Here is an 18,150-nt window from a genome sequence, read left to right on the forward strand (position 1 = left end):
ATTTAATTTTTAAAACTTAAGTACCTTAGTATTTACTTTAAATGTAACTAAAAGCTATTTTTTCATGTATGACTAATACATACTAGGTTTGAATACTTTTACATTCATATCACTCAGTTTATATTAAGTTGTCGAATATCGTTGATAAGAATATCGTTGTAGGCAGCGGCTTGGCTCTGCCCCTGGCATTGCTGAAGTCCATGGGCGACGGTAACCACTCACCATCAGGTGGGCCGTATGCCCGTCTGCCTACAAAGGCAATAAAAAAAAAAAAAAAAAAAATAAGATGTTAAAAATTAAAAAAATGACTAAACTGTACATTCTCATAACTTACGCAACTAAACAGATAAAGTTTGAATAAGTGACTCTAGATATACATATTTTATGTATATAGATTGACAGTTGTACAATGCTAGTTTGCCACAGCCCATAGTCAGAACTACGTGAATATTGTCACCCATCCTGACACAAGAGGACTCAATTAAATTTTGGAGTATGACTGTCTCACACTTAAAGCTACAAAGAGCAACGTGTTCAATATAAGGATAGCGGTACCTACCGGGGTGGCTCATGTCTTAGCATCATTGCTACAGATATTGAAATTGTAATTTGATTTTACTACTACAGATGAATGGTAGGGGAATTAGTAGCAATAATTCAATTAGACCAGGTGGATACCCGTATCTTCTGTTTAAAAATCCGATTATAATTAGGATCCTGGTCACAATTATATATATTCCTTTTTATGTTGCCCTAGTAGACAGGCGAGCCTACAGCCTACATGTGAGTGGTTAATGTCGCTCATGGACATCAGCAATTCCAGGGGCAGAGCCAAGCCGCTGCCTAAGAAAATACATAATTTTGGTTTACAAATTTGAATAAACTACTGCATTTTAAGCTTGTTAACTTTGCTAAGTGTCTTAAATATCCTATGAATTAGATAGATCGCAAAAATAGCCGTTACCAAAATGGCCACTAAAGCTGTCAGTACAAGTCCTAAAACATCAAGCATAAAGTACTTTGTCCAAGGCATGTTGGCGGCTGGTGAAGTCAGATGTTTCGCGCCTCCGTGACGCAGTACGTGCTCAGTCCACCATACAGCGCGGTCCATTGGTTTCTGTGGCTGGTCATACATCACAGCCTTCAATTTCATTATATTTTCTCTATACCTGTGAAATATGTGTTAATTTTAAATCGGTACCGAAATATTACCGACAAAGGAAAAGAGGCTACTGTAAGCAGATAGGCTTATTTGTCACACACCGGTCTCCGCGGGATAGCAGCCCTTCAAGGCCACTGAAGTGGTGCCGCTGTTTCCAAGATACCCCGCTGGGTCAGAACCAGCCTGCTGACACAACGCATTGTCGATCAGGATCCTCTTCTAAAATTCGTCAGGAAGTCAGACCCATTCTACTTATTCGGTCACCGGTTTTTGCGCAAATTATAACTTTTTTACGTTTTATTTTTATTACACGACGTTATTCCTTTATTTATTATTGCTAGATGAGTGGACGAGCTCACAGCCCACCTGGTGTTAAGTGGTTACTGGAGCCCATAGACATTTCCGACGTAAATGCGCCACCCACCTTGAGATATAAGTTCTAAGGTCTCAAGTATAGTTACAACGGCTGCCCCACCCTTCAAACCGAAACGCATTACTGCTTCACGGCAGAAATAGGCAGGGTGGTGGTACCCACCAGCGTGGACTCACAAGAGGCCCTACCACCAGTTCCTTTACCGTGCAAGTCGTTTGTGAAGATTTATTAAGTACGCATTTCGTTGAAAAAATTTGTACGCACGTGCATAATCGCATCACTCAGTACAATTGCACCGAGCGTCTTATGTTTTAGGCCACGACGACTTAAAAATTTTAACGTCACACACTTATGTTCAAATATTTACCTATCATTACTGAGGACAGTTTTAACAGCTTCCACGAGATCTTCAGCCTTCATAGTAAGAGAGTCGACTTGAACCCCGACTCCTAATTCGACGTACTTATTCACGTTATACCATTGGTCACCTAGCATGGGTATGCCGACCAGGGGCACTCCTGCGTCAATAGCTTCGTCTGTCGACTGAAGACCTCCTTGGGTTACAAATAATTTGATATTCGGATGAACTGCAATGAACGAAAGTCGATTCAATTACTGAAGTACAAAAATTAAAACTAAACCCGTGGTTGCCGACGACGTAACAAATTCAAATTCGTATATAAACTTACACATATATGTAAATATAGATTTTAATACTTTTTTATCAAGCGAAAAAATCCGGCAATAATACATACCCTAAACCACGAAATTCCTTTGCTATGTAATTACACAGTCATCTATAGAAACTTACATTATACGTTGCTATATAATTATTAAAGACTAGCTGTACCCGTCCGCTTTGCTGGGCATTTAAAATTTACATTAGTATTTCTCACCCCCACAAAAATTCTCATGATTAACGCGACCGCAACTGGTGTAGGGAGTCCAACACTCATATAAATATTAGCCTAAATACATGTACTTAATGAATAGGCATGTTAGCGGCATGGCAGCGGCTTGGCTCTGCCCCTGGCATTGCTGAAGTCCATGGGCGACGGTAACCACTCACCATCAGATGGGCCGTATGCTGGTCTGCCTACAAGGGCAATAAAAAAAAAAAAAACATTGATACCAAGTTTCAAGTCAATCGGATGCATGGTTCAGTAGTTATAACGGAACATCCATAAAAACCACTAGATTTATGTATTAGTATCGATTACAAAGGATAAGCTTGTTTCAAGGCTTCAAAAAAATGATAAATTTACAAAAAAAATAATCCTAAGTTGTAAAAATATTATCGTAAAACTTCAAAATATTACTATTGTGTAGTTTGACAAAACACTCTTTTTAATTGAAATATAAAACATAAGAGATCTTCGGGTAACTCGAAAAAATTCCTAGCTGTTTTTTTTAATTTTTTTTTTGCTTATATGGTTGAACGAGCTCACAGCCCACCTGGTGTTAAGTGTTTACTGGAGCCCATAGACATCCACAATGTAAATGCGCCACCCACCTTGAGAAAGTTCTAAGGTCTCAAGTAAGTTACAACGGCTGCCCCACCCTTCAAACCGAAACGCATTATTGCTTCACGGCAGAAATATGCAGGGTGGTGGTACCCACCCACGCGGACTCACAAGAGGTCCTACCATCAGTACAAAAATTTTGCGATTAATCGCAAAATACTAGTATAATAATCAAATTCTCACTGTTTCAATTAAATTCACTATTCTCCAGTGACACTTTTAGTCGCTTTTTACGACACCTACCCATACGAATAGGGTGGCACTATTAATATCCGGCAATTTTTTTCTCTTCATCCACCCGAAAAAATTATTTCCTAAGCCAACTATTTTTACTCTTGCAACTAGGCCGTGTTATAAACCCAGGTGATTGCCAACAGTTCACGTACTTCAAGAGAGAACCTGTTCGAATACAATGCAATTTAGACTTTATGATTGAAACTGGAGATTATTCACGTTGCAACACCAATAACCTATGGTGATGGATAAGATTCATGTGACCAGAGAGATCACCAATCAATTCCTGCCAAAAGACTTACATAAAAGATCTCTTTGTGGGAACCATTCTTGTATTCTAACGTTTGACGATACGTTCTCTAGTTTAACTCCATTCAGTTTCCACAATATGTCATAAGGTAGGATCTCAAATGCCTTCCTGAATGCGTCCAACAAGTCTTTTTCCATTAGAGCCGGGATTACATTTGTGCCCAGACTGACAAAAATTACTCCTCGCTTCGAATTATCCAGATATTGTTTAAGGTCCTGAAAAAAAATTGAAATTATTGATAAATTGTTGGTTAATGATGTGTAACGATTTCCTTTAGCACGTTGGCCGTAATTACTATTTAGTTCCGAGAACTAAATTACTCATTTAGTCAATTACTAATTTTCGCTAGAAGTCGTACTGTATTATCAAAACACAACATTTCGGCTTAATAATTCAAATAATCTTATGTATCTATATCGAGTAATTCCATTCTGTCGATCGAAACTTACGACAGGTACCAGTTACTTTAATTTTATATAATCTAATTTTACTATTGACGATAAGTCATGCAACAGACTTAAAATTTTCAGATTAATTATAGAATTTCACAATTCCAACTATTTCTCAAGTGAAGTAGTCATTGCTTCCGGTTTGCTTCAAGATTGGTGTCAATCCTTACGTTATAATTCTAATGAATTCATGTAATGCACTACCCCGCGACTATAGAACAGAACAAGTGTCTTGGAAATACTCGCAAAAACAAAGACATGTATGGCCTTGTTGCTGATTCCCAATAATAAAACACCAAAAATGGAGAAAAACATAATTTCTCTGGTAAATGAAGAAATATACCTCCAATATTCTGAGTAACCATCCGATGAATATTTATGTGACCAGAGAACACTCCTTGTTTCTTTTAACACCTTGATTCAAATATTACTTCATTGAATTCTCTGGTTTTCAGTAATGAAAAAACTATTTTTCTTTCAATACCAAAACCGTGTCACATTTTATCACATAAAACTTAGCCTAATTTAATTACCTTCATCAAATTAAATAAATAGATAGTTCTAATATGGTTAAAAGGAGTGTTCCCAGTTTTTTGGTAAATTTAAAATGTTTACATGATCTACGGCTTAATTAACACGTCAAGTATTTAAAACAAAAAATCATAACTACCACAGGTAATTCCTTCACAGGCTGTAGATGGAGAGCTCCTAAATATACAATACTGGGAGGCACAGGACGGTTGTTATCGAAAATAGGAAAAGTATTCAAAAATAACATGGAAATATGCTGTTTCAAATCATTCACAGTTGGAGCGCCATCTCCAAGCATTTCTTGCAGCATCTGATTTTCCAACTGCTCCATGTGCCAATACAGAGAGGTCAGTTTATACTCATAGTAAATCTCCCTTAATTTCTCGAGCAAAGTGAGGTTACTGAATTTGTTTCTGAAGATGCTCGGGTATATAAACGGGTGTCTCGTGGCCGCTCCCATAATGTCGAATACCTCCGGGAAACCAGACAGCGACGAGAACAAAATTATGGGAGCGTTGAAAATCTTACCAAACACCAAATGAGTATGCAATATAGCTTCAGCTATAACCAAATCGAACTTCTGCGTTTTGTCGTGCATTAATTTCTTGACTTCATCGTTCTTAAACATGTGAGCCATCAAGAAGAACATCCCTTCTGTAGAACGGCTATGGACCATCGTTTCTATGTCGCTAATGACTCCACGTTTCAATTGATTCATATCCTTACATAGCTCGAAAAGTGTTTTAATGAGGTCGTACGATTCACTTATGTCTATTTCCGTTAGATTGGCTATAGGGTTACCTTTTGTGACCGGATTTGTGGTTATAACGACTAATTCATGACCCCTCTTGGCCAGTTCCAAAGTTAAGGCGCGGAAGACAACTTGATGACTTATTGATGGCATAGGAAAAACTCCTAAAATCCTCGCAGGCTCGACTGTGGCCACACACAATAAAGAAAACACTACTATATTCATTTTAACTATCGTCCTTATCGAAACTTGTGCAGTGCATAAGCTTACAAAATGAACTGATTGATAAAAAATATACACGTACAAACTGAACTGCATAGTATGTTAATCTAAATCCATTGTTATATTATGACATTGATAATTATTTGTCTGAATTATTAAATTAATTATGATTGGCAATATTATAAGAGTGCTTTTTATTTTAATTACTGAATTTATAATATAATGAATTTATTCGTCAATACTATCTGTTATGGACTTTTATCTTCCAATGGATTTTTATGGAAAGTAATCTGTTAATTTAATTAATTAACAGATTTCATCAGATTCGTAGAATTAGTGAACTGAAGTGGCAATGGGCCGGCCACGTAGCACGAAGAGAGGACTGTCGATGGGGCAGAAAGATCCTGGAGTGGCTACCACGCAAGCGCAGTGTGGGACGGTCACCTACTAGATGGACCGACGACCTAGTAAAAAGCGCTGGGTCTCGTTGGATGCAGGTGGCAATGGACCGGTCGCACTGGAAATCTATTGGAGAGGCCTATGTTCAGCAGTGGACGGCGATAGGCTGAAATGATGGTGAAATCTGTTACGAATACTATGTTTTATTATTTGCATGGGTTGATCTACTAGACTAGAAAGTTGAATGTTTTAGGCAGTAGAATGTATTGTAGGCCCGCAACCTATGCATATTCCTGGCGCGAAACCATATACCCTGCCTTCCAGGACGGGACAGCCGTGATAGAATAAAATTCAATTTTAGTGCTCTGTGTTATCTTCGTCATATCTGTGATAACTACTGAAGAAAGGAAGGGCCGTTAGTTGTTTATCATAAAGAATGCTGTAAATAATTGTTCTAAAAATTAAATTGATGATACAGATCAATTTTTGGATCAAAATAGACTTGGCGTTATATATCTCAATTTAGAAACAGGCAATGAAAATGTGGTTTGATTTTGTTTAAAATATCGTGTAAATTCACATCGATCTGTCGTCATATTATCTACATTATATTATATAGACTAAATGTGACCAAAACCCCATCGCGCAAGATATTGCCCATCGGAAATCGCTTCGGAAAGAACACGCTCTAGGGCGTAGCGGAATCAACGCAGCATTAACCGCTTTTTTGTGGCAACCGCTTGGCGGGAGAAGATCTGGCCGCCCTGTACACACTTGGCGACGCACCCTGGAGAGTGAGATGAGGATTGCCAACGTGACCTGGAGTGATGTCAAGAAGCAAGCGCAAGACAGGATCCTCCTCTTTGCGTCGATAATCCTCAATGCTGAGGGTCGTGGCCATTTTTTATTTTATTACTTAGATGGACGAGCTCACAGCCCACCTGGTGTTAAGTGGTTACTGGAGCCCATAGATATCTACAACGTAAATGCGCCACCCACCTTGAGATATAAGTTCTAAGGTCTCAAGTATAGTTACAACGGCTGCCCCACCCTTCAAACCGAAACGCATTACTGCTTCACGGCAGAAATAGGCAGGGTGGTGGTACCTACCCGTGCGTACTCACAAGAGGTCCTACCACCAGTAATTACGAAAATTAAAAACAAACTTGTGGCACTCGGGGACTGCCGCGGTAAAGCTATTGCATAGCATTTTTTTTATCAACTTATGCAATTATAATTAGACAATAATACTTTAAAATTAAAACAATAATAAAATAAGGGTGTTAGGTTTATTTCGTTACGGAATTTCATGATTCAGTCCCCGCGCTCAACGCCCGCGATAAAAGCTATGTAATAGCTTAATAATTTTGCGGGTTTCATTTTTATTACACGATGTTATTCCTTCACCGTGGAAGTCAATCGTGAACATTTGTAGAGTACGTATTTCATTAGAAAAATGGGTACCCGCCTGAGATTCGAACACCAGTGCATCGCACACGAAAACACCGGACGTCTTATCCGTTAGGCCACGACGACTTCAAAAAACCTCTAACAACTTTCTTCTGTGCTATCCTGCGCCATTCCTGCCTATCCTCGGCTGTGTGGAGGCAACTTGTGATGGCCCTATGTATCAACTTGGTACCCTAGGACTACAAGATATTATAGTATTTTTTATTAACTTTCATGTTAATTATAAATATGCGACGTGCATCCCGATTCGTTAAAGCGAAACGTGCAGTCACACCACATTCGTAATATGTCTGAAGTATTCTAAGATTTGCTTTAGGCAGAAGGGAACCTTACTTAAATTCATACAAGCCGATTCAAGATCGTCTCTGCCAGTGGTATGAAGAAGTACGTACTTGGATAGAGTATCCAAAATATGTGACACAGCAGTTGAGAGACCCAAAATATCTAATATTTGAGAGCAAGAGTACAGGTACTATCATGTTGGTTGTCCAGAAAACCTTATCGGATACACGGCCTACAATTTATTAATTTTCATTTCATGAATTCACCTTTTTTTTTTCAATTTTTTTTTGGAACGATGTTCCTTACAGCAGGCAGGAGGAGATAGGGATTTTCCTGCGCGACCGAACCGAAAAAAATGTGATAGTAAAAACCGTAAGAAAAAGTCCGTGGAATAAGGCCTTGTTTCCCGCACAGCGATATTTCACCGCGCGATTTTTTTCTCGTAATTATTGTTTTTTATATGGAACTTCGTTCCTATCCTGTTTCCCACGACACCACACATCTTTTTTTGTATTATGTCAAGATCATGTATTTCACGCTAAATACCTATAAAATTGTTAACAAAACCACATTAGATGAAGATGTTTGCAAAACAATCACTAAGCCCGCAGAATATTAATCGATCTTATTAACGTTAAATATTGTTGATTTACCGGTGCCCTTTATAAATGCTAATCTCCACAACGAACAAACCAATTCATTCTTCTCATCTAAATCGAATGATAAATAAATAATAAACTAAAATGAAACTTTATTACTAACATTAAAAATATTGCTAAACCTATTTCTCAGCTACTTTTTAATTTACCACTAAAGGTCATTTTCTTTAATATACCAAAAAGCTTGTACGCAATGAGAGCGAGTATCGATATCACAGTAAAGAATAAAAATAATAAGGCTAAGACAACGTCTAACATTAAATATTCTGAGTAATTCATGTTGGCCGCTGGCGAACGAAGGTGTTTGGATCCTCCGTTTCGAAGAACATGCTCCGTCCACCAGACCGCGCGTTCTAATGGCTTCAGAGGCTGATCGTGCATCAGGGTTTTGATTTTCGCGATGTTGTTCTTAAAACTGTCGGATATTGGTGAAATTAAATTAGTATACTTGTACTGTTAAAATAAGGATTATAAAAACAATACGACAAACAAATGAAAATTCTCCTAAGACATTAACGGCCGTCTGGTGTAGTGGTAAGTGACATGGTCACTACACAAGGGGGTCGCGGGTTCGAATCCCGCCAAGGGAAGATATTTGTATGATAAATATAAATGTCTTTTCCAGGGTTATGGATGTCTTATTAAATACATGTATGTGTATAATAAAAATCTTACATTTATATCCGTTATCTGGTACCTGTAACACAAGTTCTTTACGAACTTATCACGGGACCAGTTAACGTGGCGTGATTGTTAGTAAATATTTATTTATTTATTTATTATTATTATTATTATTATTCTAGATGAAAACTGGCCATCGTCCTAACTACCGTGAAAATTGTGAAGTATTAGAAATGTTAGAAGTACCTAATATAACTACTATAATCGTAATCCTATGTTAGGCTAAAAGAGCTACTCCGGTCAACCTTACAAACAGAGAAAGATATATATTGAGGCTTCGCCCTCATGTCTCATGTTGTGTTCCATTCATGTTGTACTTGCCAGAACAAATTATACACCAGGTTGAACTATTAGTTCACCAGCACGAACTCATTGGAAAAGAATTTGTGTTTGACGTCGTTATAACTGTATTTTGTGTAAGAATTTGCAGTAGTGATGATCACCAAGACATTAAGTGAAAAAAATATAAAAACGCAAATTACTTCTAGCTATTGACTCCATAACTTTGTTTTACTGGAGCAACTTCTCGCAAACTTGCTGCCAATTAAAATGGTATTTGAACAAGCACTAAAGTGATTGTGGTGAGATTTAAATTTTATGAGTTTCTTTTGAATTTTTTACAGCGAATACGTCGTAGGTTAATTGTATACGGATTTCTTTGTTTAAAGAACTACAACTATGACATTTAACTTGTTTAAAAACTTCTCAATCAAAAGCATGAATTATCATACCTTTTGTCTGTAGCCACAGTTTTGACAGCTTGAGCCAATTCTTCAGCATTAACTGTGAATGAATCCAAACTGATACCGATTCCAAGTTCTTTGTATTTATTAACATTGTACCACTGATCTGCGATTAAAGGTATTCCGACTAGAGGTACTCCGGCATCAATCGCTTCATCAGTTGATTGGAGCCCGCCTTGTGTGACAAAGGCCACAATGTTTGGATGAACTATAAATGAAAAAAAAGAAACCTATTTAGTATTGGATTACAAGTATTTTGTGATATTACGATGAGAACTAAGAACAATCTGTGTATAATCCAAACCATATTCCATAGAAAAGATAAGAAATATGGGTAGGTAATGATAAAATTTTACACCTATTTGGAACCAATTTGGAATGAGCTCGCTACGGTGTTCCCCGAGTGCTATGACATGTCTTTCTTCAAACGTCGTTTGTGGAGAGCACTTAACAGTAGGCAGCGGCTTGGCTCTGCCCCTGGCATTGCTGAAGTCCATGGGCGACGGTAACCACTCACCATCAAGTGGACCGTATACTCGTCTGCCTACAAAGGGCAACGTGCTCCGACTTCGCCTTGGTCGCAGCAATTCATACCGGCGCTGCGTAACACCCTTTTTTTTTCTGGATGGGGGCGGACTTCCTGCGTGGTCCCCGCGCCTAGGGGGCACGCGGGGTATGTAGAACTTGACGATCTGCAAGGTGTCGGGAGCAGACCGCGGGGCCCAAGGAATTTTAGGGCCCACCCACTAAACGACTCCAACTGCGTAACACCCTGCCAGTCCGGCACTTGGAGCTCGCGTAAGTCCCCTTCCACAGCGTCAGACCTGCGGTACTTGGGCCTCCCTACGGGGCGACGCCCCTCCGATGCACCCATTTTACAGCCCGATTCTGCTCCATTCGCACTACATGGCTGAGCTATCTCAGCTCCCTCTCCTTCATCTCCCCCAGAATACTTGACATTATACAGTATAATCAAGTAATTACGCAAATCCATAAATTTCAATAGTTTAATTTTGTGGCGGTAGCCATCACTGAACACAAGATATTTGACAGATGCCTAAATCTCGCTTATTCAAGATAAGCTTGAGTATATACAATTACCGAACAATTGCTCGGTTCTCGTCGTACCAAGCAATATTACCCGCTCGGTGGAAGATCTTCCTTTTGTCGTATACCTCCACAATTTTTATTACATAATGCCACTTCTTTATTGTGAAATTAATTCGTGAACATGAATTATGTATATACATTTTTCCTAAATAGTTGGCAATGGCCTTGAACACCGGTGTGGTCACATCGCTCGCCACGAGTAAGCCGAGCGTCTTATCCTTTAGGCTACGATTTCACATGTACTTTGATTGCTACGTAGTAATCGTGATCTTTGTCAGACGTCATACATTCAAACTGCTAACGTCTATACGTTATTATCATAATTCTAAGGACAATGATTGATTTTTCGTGATAAGCTTGCTTGATAGGCGGTGCCAAAACGTCTTAAGCTGGATCTTAATCCATAATTAGGCATTAAGCAGCAAATGCCTGGCTGATGATCACGTTTCTTTATCTTTTTATGTGATGTACCGAAATTTAGTGTCCATGCATTACGCTGTACATGACATCGTAAAGTAGCAAAGACGGATTTTTTTTTTTTTTTTTTTTTCATCTCCACCTTATCCCACTAGGTGGGGTCGGCACACCTAATTTTTCTCTTCCATTCTCTTCTATCAGCCGTCATCTCAACACTCACTCCTCTCTCTCTCATATCGTCATTCACACACTCCATCCATGTTTTCTTCGGTCGACCTCTTCCCCCTCTACCTTGCATTACCATTTCCATACATCTCCTAGTCACATGCATCTTCTCTCTGCGCATCTCATGTCCATACCACGCTAACCATCCGCTCCTTAATTTATTAAGTATTGGTATAGAGAATCGTGTATACATAAAAACTGTATTATTGTGGTGATAATATTTTAAATACTATTTACCACATACCACAGCAATATTCGATTAAGGAGACCTATATAAAGGGTATTGAATATCAATAAAAAATGAGGTTAATTAAAATTAAACAGTACGAATTAGTATTTGTACTGATAAAAGTTTGTTTATTCGACGCGTGTTCTTTGCACGTTTGCGGAAGGGGATCCTTTGTGCACGTGATTTGGTACATCGGTGGTAAGTAGCGGCCATGATCACCACATACCATCTAACCTGTATGCTCAACTGGTTTTGTATACAAAAAACAAGAAAAGTGCGATATTACAACTGAGGTAGGTAGGTAGGTACCGATGTAGGATCAACTACTAATTTTTTGAACGGATCTCTATCCTGAAAAGTGGCTGACTTTGTACGATAAGGCAAGGTCATTGTCCATCTGTGGATTGTTATCACATTAAGTGGAATCCTTTGAAGTGACATAGAATTCTTACAATTAGTACAATTTTTAGTTGGACAACTTTAAAACGGGACGGAAAGAAAAAAAATTCGCGAAACTCGTCGGAAACCTGCTACGTATTTAAATGATAGCACGGTCGTGTAACTCGATAAGATTATAGCTGGCATTTTAGCCATTAGGTCTAGAATACCAACCAACCCTTCCTATGGGTATGGTAGAAATCGACCGAGGGATTTGTTAGAGAATGGCCGGCATTTTGTGAGTATTAATTACACCAGCATATTGTGATCGCCAACCTGCATTTACTGGTAGTAGGGTCTATTGTAACCACGCACGTGTAGGTACCATTATGTCTTTATCTGCCGCGAAATACCCATACGTACTAGTCTAAAGTGATGGACCGCCATCTTGGAAACACTGAAGACTGACCTTTTCTCACAAGGTGGGTAGACATTAACGTTATGATATTAATAGGCTTCACCATTTACCACCAGAAATTCACGCACAGACACACCTAACAAAGATAGTCTGGGTGTCAAATGCCTTTAACAAAGACAACGCATTAGTCAGGGTTATTGACCTCTAGATCAACAAGGATAAAACAACAGCTAATTTCAACTTATATAAGTCACGACGATATAATTCTCTTCAGACATAGCTATTCCAGCTCAGTTCGACTGCTGAACTATCTAAGTCTTAAATTCAATACACGCGTGATGTGACGTCTTTGACTGACCGCCCCGCATATACTCAAAATGTTATAAGTGTTCGAAGCCACCAGTTTTTCACTGGTGGTAGGACCTCTTGTGAGTAGTCCGCACGGGTAGGTACCACCACCCCGCCTATTTCTGCCGTGAAGCAGTAATGCGTTTCGGTTTGAAGGGCAGGACAGCCGTTGTAACTATACCGAGACCTTAGAACTTATATCTCAAGGTGGGTGGCGCATTTATGTTGTAGATGTCCATGGGCTCCAGTAACCACTTAACACCAGGTGGGCTGTGAGCTCGTCCACCCATCTAAGCAATAAAAAAAAAGCGCTGGAATTCAGTCTATGACATACGAGTGAATCCATATCCATCCAACGAGCATCCATATCATGAATTCGCGTGCGTACCGCGTGAATATTAGGCGACGATAGTTCACTCGTGATTGTCACATGACACGTGATACGCACTCGTACCGCTGTATTTGTGATACTGATTCTTGTTATCGGCTGTTGCAATGCGGTATTAGAGTTCGATGCCCGGGACAGGTGTACTATAAGTTGCACTACAGTGACTGCTGATTAGGCGAGTGAGTACATTAATTGAATTAGGTCGATCGAGATATCGAAAATTTTGAATTTAAGCCAGAAGACACAAATCTATTTTTTTTTATTGCTTAGATGGGTGGACGAGCTCACAGCTCACCTGGTGTTAAGTGGTTACTGGAGCTCATAGACATCTACAATGTAAATGCGCCACCCACCTTGAGATATAAGTTCTAAGATCTCAGTATAGTTACAACGGCTACCCCACCCTTCAAACCGAAACGCATTACTGCTTCACGGCAGAAATAGGCAGGGCGGTGGTACTTACCCGCGCGGACTCACAAGAGGTCCTACCACCAGTGAACACTACAAAACTACACTATTTAAACAAATGTTTGCCGATCTTTAGATCCATTCAGCGGACATTTTTAAATTTACGTTCGTGTTGGATTAATCAATTAATAAATCTAGAGGTTCGATTTGTAAACAAACGTTAAATAAAATGAGATCTGTCTTATGTTAGTAGAAAATGTCCTAATCACATGGATCATGTGATGTTATTATTGCTGCAAGGGTAAAGGTTATAGTTTGAAAATCCTTTTTGTCTGCGATCTTAAGCTACATAAAACATAAAAGTTGATGTACCTAATAAATCTCTTTGGGGGAACCATTTTTGCACACGAACATTCTTTGGAAACGCCTTTATGTCATCTCCATCGATTTTCCACAATATGTCATAGGGAAGAGCTTCGAAAGCTTTGATGAAAGTTTCCAGAAACTCCTTGCTCATGGCTGAAGCACGCACGTTCGTCCCCAAGCTGGCGTATACCACACCACGTTTAGAGTTATCCAGATATGTCTTTAGGTCCTGAAATCATATATGTGAAATTTTTATTTATGTTTATTATATACAATTATAATTTGCATAATTATTTGTAGTAGGACGTCTTATAAGTCCGCAGGAGTAGGTACCAAACCCTGGCCATTAATGCCGTGAAGCAGTAATGCGTTTCGGTTTAAAGGGTTAGGCAGCTGTTGTACTGTAAAAATTGAGACGTTTAAACTCATGTCTCGAGATAGGCGGCGGCATTTACGTTGTAGATGTCTATGGACTCTGCTATTTTCACAACAGGTGGGCCGTGAGCTCGTCCACCCGTCTAAGCAATAAGGAAGAATAAAAAGTTAACTTTTTACCAACCCAACCCTTCGCTGTGATTTCCTAAACGTATAAATACGCTTATGGTGCTGTGCTTATAAGCTTCTCGAAAGTTACAAAAGCTGCTATAAAAGATTGAACTCAATCCGAAAAACGACGCTTAACAGAAGACGTGATTAGTAAAGTGAAGCCGCCAATATTAGATGATATAGATCGTTCATTGATGTGCCATTTTAAATGTGACAATATTGGTTTTGTGCAAAGAGCAACGTAATATTAAAGTAGAATAATACAATCATTATTACTTTAATAAAAATGAATATGTTAGAGGAAGACTGAAAGTGCCACCTGTGACAGAGAAATTGAAAGGTGCGCGTTTGGGATGGTATGGACATGTGATGAGACGAAATGAAAATGAGGTTGTTAAGAGAGCTATAACTATGAGTGTGGAAGGCTTTAGAGGAAGAGGTAGACCTAAGAAAAAATGGATGGATTGCGTGAAAGACGAAATGTGTAAGAGGGAGAAATGGTATATGATAGAGGAGTACGGAAGGAGAAAACATGTTGCGCCAACCTCAGGTGATTGGAAGAAGGGTAGGAGAATGATGATGACTAGTTTAAGAAATAATATTGGAAATGACAGATAAATAGTAAGGTTTTTAGTTAGTAGAGTTTTGAGTAAAAACATCTCGTTACTTATTTCGTACTGTGATACTTTAGTGAAAATGACGTAAGAAAGAGCATTATGTAAGTTTCCTTCTGCTATCAGATAGTTAGATTTGGTGTTAATTTGAAAAGTATCTAACGTATAAATCGTACTTTTAGAACACATAGAAACCCAAACAAAATATGTGTTTTTTTTAAAACATGAATAAGGTTTTCAAACCGAAAATACGTAGAGGAAGGGGACGGAGCGAAAGAGACCAATGGATAAGTCGTTCCCTTTATAAGCTATTTTTGGTCATTTGATTATTAAGAGTCGCTGAAGAGGGTCGTTTTAGACCCATTTTTTAATTAAAGTCAAAATCCAAAATTTCGAAATGGGTCTCTATAATTCTAAAAATGCAAAAAATGTGAAAGGGTTCATCGTATTCTTGACATTTCACTTGCTAATGCTTCATGAGAAAAAAAATTGAGTAAAAATTCTTACATCAAATGATTTTAACTTACCTCAGGCAATTCCTTAACAGGTTGCAAGTGCAAAGCTCCCAAATACACCACATTAGGTGGCACCGGTCGGTTGTTATCAAAGAGAGGGAACGAATTCAAAAACACCATACAGACATTCTCCCTTAATTGTTGTACTGTAGGTGCGTTCTCTCCGAAACGGGACTTCAGGTAATTATTTTCAGCATTCTGAAGACCCCAATACAGCAAGGTCAATCGAGCCTCATAGTAGACCTCGCGGATTTTCTCGAATAATGTTAAATCTGTAAACTTATTCCTAAATAAATGGGGATATAAAATCGGATGGCGCGTCACGGCCCCCACTGTTTCGAAAGTTTCAGGAAGACCATACAAAGACGAGAATAGAATAACTGGCGCGTTGAAGATTTTCCCGATTATCAAATGGAAACTCATAATGGCTTCTGATATGATTAAATCGAACTTCTGGTTCTTGTCTTGAAGTAACTGGTTCACTTCTTCGCTGTTGAATACTTCCGCCATCAGCATAAACATGGCCCCTGCAGCATGCTCACTGATCATTATTTCCACTCCAGAAATCACTCCACGTTTCTGAATCGGCTGAGTTTTTTCAGCATATTCATCGAATTTACGCAAAAGTTGGTAAGAACGACTAATATCTATCTCAGTAATATTATCTTTCGGTCTATTCTTTGGCAGGGCAGGGTCTGTCGTTATGATCACCAATTCGTGTCCTCTCCTGGCTAGCTCCATGCTCAGAGCTCGAAAGACAACTTGATGACTTATTGATGGCATAGGAAACACTCCTAAAATCCTAGCCGATTCTACACCGAAAATTGATAACAAGAAGTATAAAGCTATTGACTTCATTTTGTTAGAACTGAATACGCACTGAGGTTTTTTTTTGCTATCACCGCCGTTATAATCGTTCTGGGGCTATTGATCTGATTAATTTCATTGTTTTCAATTAGATATATAAAACAAAAACGTGTAAGTTTGTTGTAAAGTGGTCCTTTTTCAGATAAGAGTGGTAGACGAAGTCAGGGCCCATAGTCACTAAACCGTTATTTTGGACGACCATCCTTCAAATAGAAAAGCATCAGTTTTTTTTTTCAATTCAATCAGCAGACAGCTTCGTTAAGATCTTAGCAATGCCAAATAATACCAAATGCCAAATAATATGAATGCAGGTGCTTTTTCGGCATCAAACTCTACGCAATACTAGGACCAAATCGACGGAGGACATTATTGAAACGATCTCCTTTTTGTATGAGACAGCTGCTTAAAAATACAGAAGTGGTAATTTGCCTTTTTTTTATTTGGCTGGGCAATAAAGTTTACGGATACCGGTCCGATAGGAATCAAGGCCGGGATAAGCCGGACTCCGGCGTCTTCAAAAAAGAAGAGAAAATATCCTCTTCACGGGAAGCTTCGCCTTGAAAAAGGAGCGGAGGACGGCGCGCAGTATGAGCCGTACATGTCCCGCTTCACAGAATGACTACCGACTAAGTCCGAACAAGCTCGTCCTTACCGGCAAGATAGGACCTACGGTACCACATAGAATACGCGCTGAAAACCGGCTACACTAGTTTTCACTCTAGCAGTTGGAACGGATCGTCAGAGGGAATCGTTATCGAGGCGCACTGGAGTCACAGAGCACCACCACCTCACCAATAAACCAACGGGTCGAACACCCGGCTGCGTGTCGTCGTCGGGATGGCAGATCTGATGGTATCCGGAATGCGGTTCTCGAATAACCACAAGTACTTCCTGAAGCAGCCATGCTCCGCGAGGACCTGCAGGAGTCGAAAGTTCACTCGAACCACGGCGGATCTCTTCCAACAGCCTCCTTCCATTTCACCACTGGGATGCAACGGGGAACCGGGGCGTGGCCCCCGGGCTAAAAACATTGCGCCCTGCGCAAGCGCAGAACGTTGGCCTTGTACTGCCAGAAAAGAAAATCGGCTAGGGTGCAAGCGACATCATACGAAATGATGCGGTAACGCCGGACGACCTTCACTCCAGCACCCTCTTAAGCTGTGCTGCAGGGTCGCGTTGTGCCACCTTAACACCTCACGGTAAATTACCGTACCGCTTCGCGGCCTCTACTCGCATTGAGCAACCATTTATATAATTCTTCTTCTTCTTCTAGTGCCTCTTTAATCTTGAAGGTTGGCCGTTAGCTTCCTGAATTCATTTCCATCAGTAGCCAACCGGAACATATGTTCGACGGAGGCAATACCGGTCCACTCCCGAATATTCCGAAGCTATGACTTCCTTCTTCATATAATAAGTTTAACAAAAGAAAAAACACAAGAGAAACATAGTCGCGAACTTGAGCCTTATCGATACTAGAATGCAAATATTATATTTAAAGATATTACAGATTAAATTCAATACGTGTCGATGGA

At 39.4% G+C, this 18,150-nt stretch overlaps 3 protein-coding genes across 3 annotated transcripts in view; 1 reads left to right on the forward strand and 2 right to left on the reverse strand.

Moving 5' to 3' along the window:
• Nucleotides 1-467: 467 nt before the first annotated feature.
• The window catches only part of glv4-like (gloverin 4-like), a 223,310-nt gene continuing 205,627 nt past the window's right edge, over nt 468-18,150 (forward strand). The window contains exon 1 of the mRNA XM_062676706.1: nt 468-471. The gene's annotated coding sequence lies outside the window, so the exon portion shown is untranslated. The remainder of the gene's footprint in view (nt 472-18,150) is intronic.
• UGT340C1 (UDP-glycosyltransferase UGT340C1) lies at nt 884-5,558 on the reverse strand. The gene is made up of 4 exons (NM_001257033.1): nt 4,722-5,558; nt 3,595-3,817; nt 1,903-2,122; nt 884-1,169 (listed from the first exon to the last, which is right to left on the reverse strand). The coding sequence occupies exons 1-4, from the start codon at nt 5,556-5,558 to the stop codon at nt 884-886; spliced, it is 1,566 nt and encodes a 521-aa protein (NP_001243962.1).
• Nucleotides 8,495-16,609, reverse strand: UGT340C2 (UDP-glycosyltransferase UGT340C2). The gene is made up of 4 exons (NM_001257034.1): nt 15,764-16,609; nt 14,083-14,305; nt 9,778-9,997; nt 8,495-8,780 (listed from the first exon to the last, which is right to left on the reverse strand). The coding sequence occupies exons 1-4, from the start codon at nt 16,607-16,609 to the stop codon at nt 8,495-8,497; spliced, it is 1,575 nt and encodes a 524-aa protein (NP_001243963.1).

Source organism: Bombyx mori, chromosome 28, assembly GCF_030269925.1.
Source record: "Bombyx mori chromosome 28, ASM3026992v2".
NCBI lineage: Eukaryota > Metazoa > Arthropoda > Insecta > Lepidoptera > Bombycidae > Bombyx > Bombyx mori.